This window comes from Mus caroli, chromosome 4 (assembly GCF_900094665.2).
Source record: "Mus caroli chromosome 4, CAROLI_EIJ_v1.1, whole genome shotgun sequence".
NCBI classification, from domain to species: domain Eukaryota; kingdom Metazoa; phylum Chordata; class Mammalia; order Rodentia; family Muridae; genus Mus; species Mus caroli.
Window position 1 is genome coordinate 90,628,676 of NC_034573.1, and position 15,196 is coordinate 90,643,871.

The 15,196-nt window shown below is 44.0% G+C and overlaps 1 protein-coding gene across 6 annotated transcripts in view; it reads left to right on the forward strand.

Moving 5' to 3' along the window:
- The window catches only part of Patj (PATJ crumbs cell polarity complex component), a 314,627-nt gene that overhangs the window by 108,770 nt on the left and 190,661 nt on the right, over positions 1-15,196 (forward strand). For all 6 annotated transcript variants that reach the window (XM_021159452.2, XM_029475856.1, XM_029475854.1 and 3 more), the window contains 3 exons: positions 189-312; positions 8,066-8,240; positions 13,487-13,558. In XM_021159452.2, the coding sequence (XP_021015111.1) occupies positions 189-312; positions 8,066-8,240; positions 13,487-13,558 (371 nt within the window). The remainder of the gene's footprint in view (positions 1-188; positions 313-8,065; positions 8,241-13,486; positions 13,559-15,196) is intronic.

Sequence of the window (15,196 nt, forward strand, 5' to 3'; positions counted from 1 at the left end):
CTCAGGAGAATAACCCGAATAACCCGTGCACAGGGGATTAGGGTGGCAGTGAGGTGGGAGGTACAGGGTGGGGGTGGGGTGCAGGTGCAGCAGCTTGCAGCCATTGTATCGCTGCCTGGTTTGAACAACATGGTGGTGTTTCCATTGCTTTTTAACATGCTGAATTGCTGGTTTTCTTTCTTTTCAAGATGGAAGAAACGTTTGGCCTTGATTCCCGGCCCCCCATACCGTCCTCTGAAGGAAATGGTCAACATGGCAGATTTGATGACATGGAACACCTTCATTCACTAACGAGCAGCAGCCTGGATTTAGGTTTGTGAGCTGTGTTAGATTGTTTGTCGGCCTTTCACTTCGCTTTGTATCCAGTGTATTATACTGTCACACTTACATCCATTCTGCTGCTTTCACTTTTTTGAGATAAACCATAATTACATTGTTTCCTGCTTACCTTTCACCCTCCACTCCCTTCCATCGCCTCACTGTGATCTTTTGAGCTTAGAACTTGCTTACCCTGTCTCAGGACAACTTTGGCTGGGAATTTCAACTTGATCCTTCAGTTTCTATGTATGGAGAAGGCTCCATATCCTCTGCCTCATTCTCTTTGTATTATAGCATAGATGGAAGTGAGACCACCCCTTTACTTGAGCTATGTCTCTCCTAATCTATGGTAAAGTCTCCAATGCTATTAAGTGAAATTGCTAGCTCACTGGATGGAGCTGTTAAATATTAATAAAGGGGTGCATATTTGAAACATTTATGAAGTATTTTCATAACCATAAATTATAGTTGATTCTAGTACATTAATAACGTAGGTTCCATTAAAGAATTCTGAAAGTGTTATGCCTCTCTTTGCCAACTTAGAATACCAACTTTCATCTACTTTTATTCATCTAACAATGTGATGCTGACTTGTGTTCTGATACTGAGATCCTGGGTGAGACTCTTGTGCCATCATTACACTGGGACTCAGAACTGTAGGGCTGGGTCAATGCTGTCTTTCACGGCTGGAACCAGCTTGGCAGAAGCACGTCACCATGACATCTCATGTATTACACAGAGATGGGAGAAAGCTTTAGAACACGATGAGAGTTTGCTGTGAGGTCAAGACTCTGTTCTGTGGTGTCCACAGGATGGAGCCTGATGGCAGACAGAGAAGGCATGCAGTGCTGGTTCTGGTTGGCCCCTCTGAGTGGCCAGAGCAGGCCGTCACCGTAGAACCATAACATTAGATGAGTCTGCCACTTTTCAGGCTCATAGCTGGGAAGGAATTAGAGCTTTTATTTATTTTTTATTTTATTTATTTATTTATTTTTGTTTTTTTGAGACAGGGTTTCTCTGTATAGCCCTGGCTGTCCTGGAACTCACTCTGTAGACCAGGCTGCCCTCAAACTCAGAAATCTACCTGCCTCTGCCTCCCGAGTGCTGGGATTAAAGGCGTGCACCACCACTCCCTGGCCAAGCTTTTATCTTTCCTGTAGGAGATCTACTCTTTCATTTCACCCCATTTCCGTGTTCTCTGGTTAGTGAGGGCATATGCGTTCTTGGTTCATAAGAATGCACAGAGCACACTGGCCTGGTCACTGCTGTTGTTTTATAGTTGTCTTGGCACTGCTTGGGACCTTGTTCTCCTCCCTCCCTTCCTTCTGCCCTTCTTCTATTCTGCTCATTATCACTAAATCAAATCCCCCAGCAATACTTCCATATAACTGTGCATGAAAACACCCCCACCCCCACCCCAGGATTTAAGTCTTAATTTCAAAGGCTCTGTCCCATTTAATATTAATCTTGGGTTTTATTACCACATATTAATTATACAGAATGAGTTTTATTATGGTTTTTCCAATCAGATATATGATGTCTTTCGGTTGCATTCACCTCCGTGAACGCTCTTGTTCCTTCTCACTCCGTTGACCCTCTTCCTCTTTTTACTTTCATGTCATCTTTTCACCAGTGACTGAGTGACATTCACTGGGATTTCTTATAGAAGCACAGGTGGGGCATTCTTTATGGGTGCATAAACAACTTGTTGGTGACTACATTACTGAAGAAAATAGCATTCCCTCTCCCAGAAACCATGTATAGATTCTCAGAGAAGAGGGGGGACACCATCCAACTTTACAAGGCCGTAGGTAGTTTTTATTAAACATATCATTTGGGGACTGCTGTTAAAGTCATGTGTTGTGAACTTGTCTTCGGTCAGAAACCATTTATAAGCACACATCAGGAAATGCTGTGACAGACGTGCCTAGATTAGTTGGTTGCTCATCGTGCCAAGCTAAGAAGATACTGATGTGGGCTGATAGATATCTCAGCAGCATGTGTGCTGAGTTAATAAAATTCTGATTTTCATTTTCCTCTTGAGAGCTTTGCTTAGCAAACAAGAGACCCTGTGTGAATACTGGGCTCCTTTCTACTAAGCTTCTCCAAGCCTCTCTTTCCTCAGTTGGAAAGTCAAAGACTAGATTTGAGAGTTTGAGAATCCCTTTCAAATCTGCAGCTCACAAGAACACCCCATGAGCAACAACCCATCTTATGTTTATAGAAAAATTAATTTTAAAATCGTTTATTGGTAGCCTGTGTGTAACAGGCGGCTAACCTAAAATGATGACGTCGGAAGCAACAAAGTAGCAGGAAAGCACACAGTGGTTTCATTGCCAACAGAAACAACAGCAAAAAAAAACACATGAGCAGAATATTGTTTCTTTAAATACTCAGTTTCACAGAGTGTGAGAACAAACTTGTAAATGAGCATCCCAAGATTCCAGGAAGAGGGCAGGAGAGATGGCTCAGTGGTTAAGAGCACTGACTGCTCTTCCAGAGGTCCTGAGCAACCACACGATGGCTCACAGCCATCTGTAATGGGACCTAACTCCCTCTTCTGAAGCTACAGTGTACTCATACACATAAAATAAGAATAAATAAATAAAGATTCCAGGAAGAAACCACCCCATTTCCATCTTACTACCCACTCTGGGAGGGTTTCTGTTGGTGTACCCATTTTCAGTCCAGCCCTCACTGTACGCTAAGGCTACGCGAGCCTTGTCACTAATGGGCTCAGTAGTATGTGTCAGGTGGGAAGGCCACAGCCTGCTTGGGTGTGCCTGCTCAGCACAGCAGCAAACTTGGTTTTGTTTTGTTTCTGTTTGCTGCGTTATGCAACCACCCGTCCTCTCTGACTGAGTTCTTGCTTTTTCTCCAGGCTGTTCCCTTACACCTCACTATGTATAAAGGTTTGAAATTTTTCCCCATTCCTCTTCTGTAAGCATTAACTTCCATCTATCCAGGGGCCTTTTTATTATTATTTTTTTAAACCTCCCTGTTTTCATAACCCCTGTGCCCATTACAGCCATTGCCTAACAACTTCGTGGGCCTCCAGGCCATGATTTGTTTAATGGGCTGCTGGGTGCCGTGAGCCCAGGGTGAACAGCTCTATAAAGTGTGTGTCAAACACTGTGAAGGGAGAGAAATGGGCATTTGTGTGCTGGCAACGGGCCCGAGAGGAGGCAGTGGGCAGCAGGCCTGGGAAACAGGCAGGAGAAGGTGTAATGACCTGCGTGAACTCGCAGGGCACAGCAGAGCAGTGGACTGTGGGAAGTTGCTTGGCAAGTGGATCCTTTGTTGTGCTTACAGTCACTGCCTGGGTCCTGCTCCCCTCTGCCTTCCCATGCGTTTAGTGGAGGTGCACAGGCAACCCCTGGAGCTGTCTGGCCTGCTTTGACTAGCACCTAGGGATGGGGTCCCAGCAGTTGGTAGTGAAAGTAACTGGAGATGGGAAAGGCAGCTGAGCATGATAATTCTATTCACCGTGTCTCTGCCACATTGCCACTTGATTGGACCTGTTTCTGTGGTTTCTGGTCAAGACCAGAAGCAAAAGGAGTGGTCATTTAGTAGGCAGGTTGATCACAGTGAAGCATGGGTGGTATTCACAGGAAAAGATGGAGCAGATTGCTTGTGGCTGACTGGTCAGTTCCAATTTTCTGGAGAGTCAAGTCTCTAAAACAAGATAAAGACACAGATTTGAGGAAGGCCTTTGGTGTAAAATCCCTCATGTTCTTACAAACACGAGGGCGGACTAGCTGAGTGTTTATATTGAGTCTCTGAATACAATACACTGTAGTGATGAATCAGATGGTCTTACTGTAGGTAACAGGCCTCTAGTAAGGGTCACAGCCTCCTTAGTGTGCCTTACTTATTCTTTTATAGAGCAGACAGAAAGAGGACACAGGCTGCATGTTTTATACATGTCTTTTGGACCATCTTACGCATTCTAGGAAACTGGAGGAGGGGAAGGAGGGGGCCAGAGTTCCCTGTGTTGGTTTAGAGAGCAGGTATCCAAAGCAGTCCTGAGAGTCTGGAATAGAGAGGTCTCTATTAGATAAAAGAGCATCAGGAGGCTGAGGCACAGGTGAAGCGAGAGAGAACTTAGACCGCATGCCTGAGGAGGGCCCAAGCATGGAGAAGAGTGGGAAACTATTTGGACCCTAGTCCTGTTGGCCTAGGTCAGGGTGGAAGAGGGAGAGTACTCATGTTTCTTTGAAGAGCTCTTACTGCCACAGTAAGGGTATTGGGGCAGGGCAAACAGGCAGCCAGGCAGGGTAGACTGGGCCAGAGAGCAGGCAGGGAACGGGGCAGGGTAGTCCAGGGAGCAGGCCGGGAGCAGGCCACAGGGAGCCCCAGTTGCAGAGTGTTGCTTTTTTCACTTGTATTTTGGTTTCTGGCTCACCCACCTCTGGCTCCCATCCTTCCTCTTCATCTTCATCTTCCTCTTCCTCTTCAGGTGCCTGAGTGGAGGTGCTTTTATTTCTGGTGGCAAGTCAGAATATTTATTGAGTTCTGTCTTTCCCCTCCTCATGCTGTCTCCAGTGCCTTAACATACATGATGGAGCTGGGAGTAGTTCCTGGCTACTTGTCTGAAGTCACTGTATCTTATCCGTCCCCTAATTGCTTCATTTTTCTTCTCTAGAAGTTAGGGCTTCTGAGTATCAGTCCCGGTGTCCATTCTGTCTCTCACCATTGGAATGGTGGCTCTGGGCAGTGAGAGCTGTTTTAGGATTTGGGAACTTTCTGGCAAGTAGTGGATGTTCCAGTTACATTTGTTGAGTGAATAATTAAAAGCCACAAGTGCTCTCAACCACTTCTAACCCGTTATATTTTGTACGATGGTAAATAAAATACATTGTCTTTTTAAAAATTACAACCTCTGGTTAACTTCTGAAAAATATTAGGAAAAAAAACCAACAAGTATCCAAATCAAATACCTTTAACAAATTCTTCTTGACATGTATTTATGTGTGCACTTGTTCATGAAGAGTCAGAGGTGGCACTGTCCTGCTGTCATGTCACGCAGGTTCCAGGGTTTGAACTCCAGTTGCCAGACTTGGTTGCAAGCAGCTTGAGCCCTGAGCCACGGTCCCTCAAATAACAATGTTGATGAAATTCTGTACTGTATTTCATATCGCTTGGATAAATGCTGCATTGTATATTGTTAGGCAGCCCTCTAAAGGAGCCTTCCATCTCACCTACAAGTGAGCTTTCAGCCTACACTTTATAAGTTGTAGCATTTCACATTTTCTTCAAGAATACAAATTTCAAAGAAAAGCTGTTTCACTTTATAGCTCATGGGTCCCAGAGGCTGGCCCTACTGGCTGTTGCCACAGCAAGTCAGGCTTCTCCTGGATAGCAAAGCTCTCCAGTGTTTGACCTATAGTTTTCCCATCTCCTGCTGACTGCATAGAACTGTTCATAGCTCTTCAACCATGCTTTTCTGTCTGTAATTACTCTGCTTTCTGGAAAATAGCCCAGGTCACCTCAAACTATGGAGCTGAGGATTACCAAGAACTTCTGATCTTCTTGCCCCTCCTTCCTGAGTGGTGGGATTGGTATGCACCCCACAGCTGGTTCATGTGGTGCTAGGGATCAGAGCCAGGGCTTCAGGCACCCCAGGCAGCCCTTCTACTAACCAGGCTGCATCCCAACCCTGTCTGGAATCTACCTCTGGCCGGAGTCCAAAGCCGTTGCTCTCCTCTTAACCAGTGTGCCGCAAGGTTATTACATGAGCCTTTACAAATAGAAACCAAAATTAAGGATAAGAGGCTGGGCCTGGGGAGACGGCTTGGTGGGTAAAGTGCTTGACGCACAAGTGTGAGGGTCAGGATTCTGCCCCTTAGAACCCATGTGAATGCCAGGAGAGTGTGACAGATAACCACCTCGAATCCCAGTGTTCGGGAGGCAAAGACTGAGTCCTCACAAGCTGTGTAGCCAGGCTTAACTGTAGCAGTGAGCTCTCTAGGCTCAGAGACCCAGCCTTTGTAAGGTAAAGACACTGCATCACTTCAGGCTTCCACACATGAACACGTAAGTGCACCCACACACTTGAGCATGCATACATGCATGCATACCACATAGATACATATGCAAAATAAACAACATAGATGATAATGAAGAGCACACACACACACACAAACGTTGGCTCATTAGGTGAACCATGTAACCCTGAAAATCTGAAGTTGATTGCCAAATGCGTTGCGGGACTTTGTGATCCAGTACTCCTGTGCCGAGCTGAGAGGCAGAGAGAATTGTTGGAAGCTCAAGCAGCGAGCGGCAGGAACACAAAGACCTTCCACAAGGTGGGGTAGAGAATCCACTCATGAAAGCTGTCCTCCGACTGACACATGTGCACTGTACACACACAACTCGGACTGCATTTCAGAAATTCAACGTAACAATTGAGGTTTTGCTTTCAGCACCCACCACAAACAAGTGGCTTATAAACTCTCCTTCCAGGGATTCTGAGGCCCTCTTCTGGCCTCTGTGGCCACACATCTTCAGATGTTTAATTCCAACAATTAGGAAACAGAGACAGACCTCTGTGACTTTGAAGTTAACCCTTGGCTACCTAGGGAGACTCTCTCTCGAACAACAACAACAACGAGGAGTAAGAATTAAAATAAGAAACTGGCCAATGACTCACACCTGCTTTGCAGGCGTAAGAGCTTGAGTTAAAATCTCAAACATCTGTGTAAAAAACCGGCCATATGTGCTTGTAATCCCAGCACTGGGAGGAGAGTGATGCTGCTCCTGAGAGCTCTCTGGCAGGCCAGCCTAACTGAACAGTGAGCTTCCAGTTCAGTGAGAGACCCTGTCCCAAGACAATAAGGCAGAAAATAGTAGAGGAAGAGAGCCATGTCTTGTTCTGCCTTCCCATGTGTGCACCCATGTACACCTCTGTGCACACTTGTGTGTACGCACCCCCCCCCCATAGGTGAATTAAAATAAGAGCTTGGCCTAACAAAGGTACACTTTGAAATAAATTATGGTAATTTGTTTTCTTTAGTGGCGAGGAACACAAAATTGGGTCAGCAGGTAAAGGCACTTGTGAAACCTGATGACCTCAGAAAAGCAAGGAACCTACAGGTTCCTTCTGACCTACACATGCACTGTGGCATGTGTGCACACACACACACACACACACACACACACACCTACACACACACACACACACACACACCCGCCTGTGCTTGTGCAAACTAAAAGTTAGCAAAATCTCTAACCTGAATTTCCCCTTTCATAAAATACAATTAATAATGTCCTTTCTTACTATTTTCAGTGAAAATAGAATGTGTCAATGGATATAAAAGAATTCTCCTGTTTCTAAACTGAGCCTTTCATGTTGTAAGAATTCTTAGTCGTTGTTCAATGGGGCCATTTTGTGTAAATGAATAAATTCCAGAGTACCCCCAGCCAGAATAGCTTGGGGCAGGAAAGGAAAACTTTGCAGTAAGATTAGAAAACCTAAGGGAGTTGGTTTGATAAATTAATGATATTGATAAGGTACCTAGTGTGGTTCATTTGTGTGTTCTCCCCTGAGGACCCACAGGAAGTATAACCTTCCTCTGGGCAGCCCCGGCTCTTCCTTGCTTCCCTTTCAGTGTTTCCTGCCCTCTGGCGTTAAGTCTTTGACATGCATACTTTCATGTTAACCACCTCCTAGCTGGAAGGGACATTCCTGTAGTGGGCCCCCTTTAACATAACTGTATCTTGTATTCCCACTGTCTGGATTCCTCAGGCATGATGATTCCAAGTGATCTGCAAGGTCCTGGCGTGCTTGTTGATCTTCCAGCTGTTGCTCAAAGAAGAGAACAGGAAGATTTGCCTCTGTACCGACTCCCCAGCACCCACGTTGTCACCAAGCCCACATCACACATGGGACTGGTGTCTTCACGGCATGCAAATGCTGCATGGTATGGTGTCCTTCCTCCACCTTTTCATTTCTCTTCTTCCTTTAAAAAGCTGTTACTAAGTTATACAAAGTAGTGTATTTGCTATTTATTATTAAGTTGTCATATAAAGTAGTATATTTTCTTACATGTATAACTTTGACCTTTATTCTATCTTATACTCATTCCCATCCCCCATGCCAGCATCCCCCTATGTTCTCCAACCACTGTGGTTTGGCTTTTGTGTCTAAAATATGTGCAAGTTTAGTGAAACATTTAGAAAATGTAGGATACTACGACTAAAAATGTATTAGACAATTACTATTAAAAGTTTACATTGTACTTAAAATTAGGTCACACATAGAATTTTATATTTTTATTCACAAAATGGATTGCATACAGTATTTGCTTAGAGAATGGGATGTTAATTTAGAGTTTCTATTAACAGGCCAGTAAGTGGACTTAAGGACAAAAGGATGTGTTAGAGAATCTGTAGGGAACGGTGACTAACGACAATTTATAAGACTCATGGTTCTGGAGTAGGAAGCTTGGTAGTAGACACTGATTCTTTGATAAAGGCCTATAAACAGGTTGGTAAGTTATCAGGTTATCTGGGGACATGTTGAGGATTAAAATAGTCCTAAATCAACAAAGTGGACTCCGCTGGATCTCCACTGGATTCTGGCACGTGTCATTGAGAATGTGGTCAAGTATAGATGAAGTTCCTGGATTTGAAAGATCATCCACAGAAATTCAAGCAGTAAGGAGAATACACACCTTCCAAGGCCTGCCACAAGTGGTACCCAGGGCCTGACTGGAGAGAGGATGGGGAGATGGGGAGGACACACAGGAGTAAGGAAGGTGGTGAATTGCAAACCAGGGGAAGCGCAGAGACAAGCCAGGATACATATTCTGTGAGGCTCCCTAAGGGCAGAGCAGCTTCTTTGGCTGGGTTTTGTTGTTTTGGTGTTGGGTGGAAATCACAGTTGAGAGGGGAAGAGAAAGGTCAGAGTTGGACATGGCAGGAACTGTGTGATGCTGAGAATCCTGCCCGTGTTAAATGGCTGGTATGATATATATTGCCTAGGTGACTCGAGGTAAGGGGGATACGGGAATGCACGTACGCATGCATGCACTTATGGCTTATTAATGATGACTGTCTACATGAGGTGAGGGTACCTGAGTAAGTCAGCAACAGTCTCTTGCCCCAGAGACACCTCAGAGTAGAAAGGTTGAGAACAGATTTCACAACTTTTTATGTTGTCTAATCTTGTGTCAGTGAAGCGCCTTTGGTTTTTTAGTTTGTCTCGTGCTTAGTGTTGCTAGTTGCAGCATCTGATAGAAATAAACTTGTTTCTCTAAACTGGAATTTGTTAACTGAGGAAATGGAAAAGATCTAAAACACGGGCCACACCCATTGCCCTCTGCCCAAAGCAGAGTGGAAAGATATATAGTCAACACTGTGTCCATAAACTGGAAAAAAAATGCATAGAACAGGCTGGTGCAGGCCATAGTGGACGTTTAATCCAGAGGTGGTGAGGATAGAAATGGCAAGATATTGATTGTTGCATGGCCTCAGGAGCCTTGCTGAATTTAATAAAATACTCAAATTGTAGCATTTTCCGTTGTCATTTTAAAATAATGATTGAATGAAGTCACAATACACTAAGCAAGGTTTCGAGCCTGAAAATGAACTTGAGGTGAAAAAACCTGTGTTTAGGACTAAATAGGAAAGTGAGCAGAAAGCTGAGGGTCTGAGTGAAGAGAACCTTCTCATAATTGTCCAGACGGCGACCTGCTCCAGCCACCATGCACAGTGGGTTGGCAGCTTCTTAACAGCCAGATCCACCACATGACCTCCACCACTACACTCGTCCTGGATGTTTACACAAAGGCCTCAAGCCAGCACACCAGAGACTTTTGCACATCCATGTCTACTGCAACACTGCTCCTAGCGACCAAGTTATGGCACCAGCCTTGGTGCCCAACAGCAGAAGTGAGCGAGAAAATTGTGGTTAATATATACAATGGAATTCTTTCCAGCCATGAAGACTAGTGACGTTAAGCCATTGGCAGGAAGGTGGCTGCAACTCGAGTTATTGAATGAATCAAGAAGCAAGTAATTGTCAGGAAGGCAATGTATATTTTTTCTTGTATGTGCTTCCTAGATTTTATAAATACACACACACACACACACACACACACACACACACACATATATATATATATATATATATATATATACACACACACACACACAGACACACACTAGAAAGCAGAACTGTGATTTGTAGAGTAACAGGTAGTACTAACCAGGGGGTAAGGAAAGGAACCAGATAGCAAGATAGCACAATACCTTGTCTATCAAATATCTGGAATGAAATCTTTTTAAAAGGAGAAGTGTACTGACAGAATGGGCCAGCCGGTAAAAGGAATTTGCCACCAAACATATGAGCTCAGGACCTGGGACCCACATGCTGGAGGGAGAGGCTCAACTCCACAGCTTATCCCCTGACCCTCAAACATGAGCCGTGGCACACACCAGTTCATCTAGACAGCCTCTTCAACAAATGGTACCAGGGAACCAGTATTTATAAGTAACAGAATGAAAGTCAATCCCAATTCACTTTGCACCAATATCTATTAATATATCAAGAACCATGATGTAAAGCCAAAAACTCTAAAAGTATTCGATGAAACATTGGCAGAACTCTACAAGGTGCATTTAGAGACAAGGGCATTTGAAAAGGACCCCGACAGTGAAGGTAAATGCCAAGTATCAGATGATACTGCATAAAATTAAGAATCTGCTCAGGAAAGGAAGCAAGAAGCAAAGAGAGGAGGCAGCTAGAGGAAGGGAGAGGAGGCAGCTAGAGGAAGGGAGAGGAGGCAGCTAGAGGAAGGGAGAGGAGGCAGCTAGAGGAAGGGAGCTGTTGGTCCTGGGAATCTAGAATCTATAGTGAACTCCAAAAACTAAAGTCCATCTAATCAGTAAATGGGCTAATGGATTGACTATATATTTCTAATCAGTAAATGGGCTAATGGATTGACTATATATTTCTCAACGGAAGAGGCTATTCAATAAGCACTTGAAAATATTCTTCACCACGAAGATTTTGAAGTAAAATTACACTGGAAGTCTATCTCCTCCCAGTCAGCATGTCTATCATGCACAAAACCAAAATCCTGGTGAGGATGTGGGAAAAGAGGAAACTTTGTATACTGCGATGGGAATTTAATCCAGTCCAGCTCCTCTGGAAGTCAGTACTGAGGTTTGAGAAACGCCATGATCAGAAGTAGAGTATGTTGCAGCTAGTGTGAATGTTTTGTGTTCCGAGTGAGCATGCCACAGAGATGTTTGCACAACCTTGTTCACTGCCCCACTCTTCGTGGCAGCTGAGGTATAGAACTAGCCTAAGTGTGCAGCACCAGAGGAACCGGCAAGGAAAACTTGACATAAATACACAGTGGATTTTGTTCAGCATAAAGAATGAAATTGTGACATTTGCAGAAAAATGGATACACTGGAGACCGTTGTGCTAAGTGAAATAGGCTGGACACAGAAAGATGAATACCGTGTGTGTGTGTGTGTGTGGTGTGTGTGTGTGTGTGTAAGAGAGAGAGATAGAGACACAGAGAGACAGATCAGTCAGTCCTAGGAGGAGTACTGTGAAGGGAGGTGGAGGTCCAAAGCAAGGGGAAGGGACAGAATGGGGTAAGAGGAAGTATAATGACATGTGACAGTGTCACTATGAAACCCATCACTGTGAATGGTAACTAGAAAATATTAATGAAAGCAAACAATTTAAAATGTCCTCAGTGTCTGAAATAGATTTGTGCAAATTTATATGTCAATATGTACAGCAAAATGATCTGACTTTTGCTGATAGAGTCTAACTCAAATTATCTAAGAGGTATATACACTCACCTTGGTAAAGAGGATTTATTTTTTCAATTGTAAATTCTCTGAATTACAGTTCAGAGAACCTTCACAAGCTTCAGACTATTTTCTATGAAATAATCTTTTTATAGTGTGTGTCCTCTGGCTCCTTGAAGAGTGACAATCGGTGATGAAATGTACCGTGTTCTTGCAGAAGAACCCCTGTGTTACGTCCTTAGCAAAGAAAAGCAGTTGTTGTCATGTGTTAGACACCGTCTTGCCTCCTCCCTCTGGGAAGCCATGTGCCCTTGTTAGCCTCACGAATCAACTTGACACACACAGCCACCAAAGGAGAGGGAAACACAGTTGAGTGACACTGTCCTGTGGCTGTGCCTATGGGCATCTTCATGATTGATAATTGTTGTAGAAGGGCCTAGCTTATTGTGGGCTTTGGCTGTGTAAGAAAAGTTGCTGATCCTGTGCCTGGAGTGCACTACTTACTGTTTTCCTGTGGTCTCTGCTTCAGTCCCTGCGTTGGCTTCCCTAAATGGTGGGATTGTAAGCTCTAAAGTAAAAGAGCCTTTTCTCCCCACAGTGCTTTTGGTCCTGGTGAGGGGTGTAATTCCTATAATGACAGTATAGATGGTCTCCATGGCCCGTTTACACTATCATTATAGGAATTACACCCCTTAACTAAAAAAAATCCACCATCAGAGCTAAGAAAACTCCCACAAATACAAGGGATGGGGTTTTTTTCTAATTTAAACAAGTGAGAACTAAGAGTTTTCCAAATCTGCTTGTTTTAGCTTGCTTTCTGTTGCTGTGATAAACACCATGACCAAAAGCAACCACATTACTACCCTAGTAGTTCACACTATCATCCAGCGCTTCTTGGTATCCAGTTCAGCAAGTTGATCTAAGTTGAGAGGCAAAAGAAAGCAGTGGGTGAGCTGGTCCGTCAGTGCAAGGTTTAAGAAGCATGCTCTAGGCCAGGCATAGTCACACATTCCTGACGTCTCGGTACTTGGAAAAACAAGGCATGAAGGTTGGTGCATCTTCAAGGCCAGCCCGGGTTACACATGAGAGTCTTGATAGAACGATGGAAAAATGTTATGCATGGATGCCGGTGCAGATGTGAAATTGGACAAATTAAAGGCAGTCTTTCTGAAAGAGTCTCCTTTTTAGCCATTTTTTAATCATTCTGTGACATCCTGGAGCTATAGGGTTGGCTGCTGCATTGAGTATTAAAGCAGGGAATGTTCTCTCTGCTCATTTACTGATGGGAAGGAATACTGTAAACGTTTAGACGTTGATTGCTTACCTTTAGATCATGCAATTTTGACGCTTTCAAGAACTTAAGAATAAGAGTGTTTTGTGTTTCTCCTTATAGTGAATTACCGGAGAGAGAGGAAGGAGAAGGAGAGGAGACACCGAACTTCAGCCACTGGGGTCCACCAAGAATGTAAGTAGATGCTGTTCCTGTCCTCAGTGTTCCTTGCTCCTCAACTAATTCAGTGTGCTGGCTAGTCATGCGGCAGCTTGATGCAAGCTAGAGTTATCTCAAAGGAGGGAACCGCAATTGAGAAAATGCCTCCATATGATTCAGCTGTAAGGCATGTTTTTAAATTAGTGGTTGGGGTGGGTGGGCCCCGCCCATTGTGGGTGCTGCCCTCCCTGTGCGGTAGTCCTTAGTTCTATAAGAAAACAGGCTGAGTAAGCCATGGAGAGCAAGCCAGGAAGCAGCACCCTTCCATAGCCTCTGCATCAGCTCCTGCCTTCATGATTCTGCCCTGTTTGAGTTCCTGTCCTGATTTCCTTAAATGATCAATAACCCAAATAACCCCTTTCCTTTGCAACTTGCTTTTTGGTCATGGCATTTCATCGCAGCAATAGAAACCCTGATGAAGACACGTAGTCACTGTAATTGAGACGTAAAATAAGTAATCCTGTGTGCCGAGTTTTAATTCCTTCTTGTCTTGTCTAAAGACTGTTAGCCAATATTAAACTCTTTGATGCTGTTTCAGAGAAGGCAGCTTACAGATGTCGCTGTGAGAGTAGCCACTGAGAGTTGTCATGCTTTGTCCTGCCTTGGTTATAGGTGAGGCAGTGCTGCCATGGATGCTCTACAGCTCCAGGTCCAGACAGGCTTCTCTCACCCCCCAGCTTCCCTCTCCTCTCCCTGGTGACAGAATGCACTTGTGTCTGCTTTGGGCTCACAGAATGAGCCCATCCTAACTTGCTTGTGTTGGCACACGGAGGTGCTGGTCAGACCACCGAGTTTTGTTGATTGTGAAAGTCCTTCAGTAGCTCCTCTCCCTGTTTCTCTGCTGTGTTAATTCCAACACCACCACCCACCCTATCATCACCTTGCACTTCTGAGTCTTGTCTTACAGACCCTGAGGACATATTTTCTGAGTAGATTTTAAATTGAATTGACTAATGGTCATGCTTCTGTAGTTAAAGCAAAATTTGTACAGGAACGGATTTCATTTCAGGCTCTTTTCTTAAAGTGTCATTGGATAAAAACCAAATATTGTTTAGGCATGTGTATGGGTATATCAGACACATGCCTGTAATCCTAGCATGTGAGAACATGAAACAAGAATTCCAGTTCAAGATCCTCCTAACTATATAGTGAGAACCTAGCTCAAACAATGACGAATCCGTCAGTAAACAAACAGAACCGATGATATGGAAGTAGAAAGCAGATAAAGGCGGCTTTCTACAAAGAACCTCACACTTACACCTCACTGGGAAGAGCAGTACATGCAGTGGCAAGCTTAGTTTACTCTGAAAGGCTGAGACGTCATTAAAATGAATATGTTCTTTCTTGAGTCTTTACTTCTTTGTTATTTTCTCAGCCTCTGCTAACGTTATGCATATAAATGAAGTGTCTGATCATTTCATATTAAGTCTTAGCAAGTTCATCTTCGAATCTCAAAAGTTCTTATTTGAGAGATCTCCCTTTTCAGAATTTCAACTTTTTTTTTTTGTTAATTTTTTTTAAATTTTTAATATTTTTATTACATATTTTCCTCAATTACATTTCCAATGCTATCCCAAAAGTCCCCCATAGCGCCCCCCACTTCCCTACCCACCC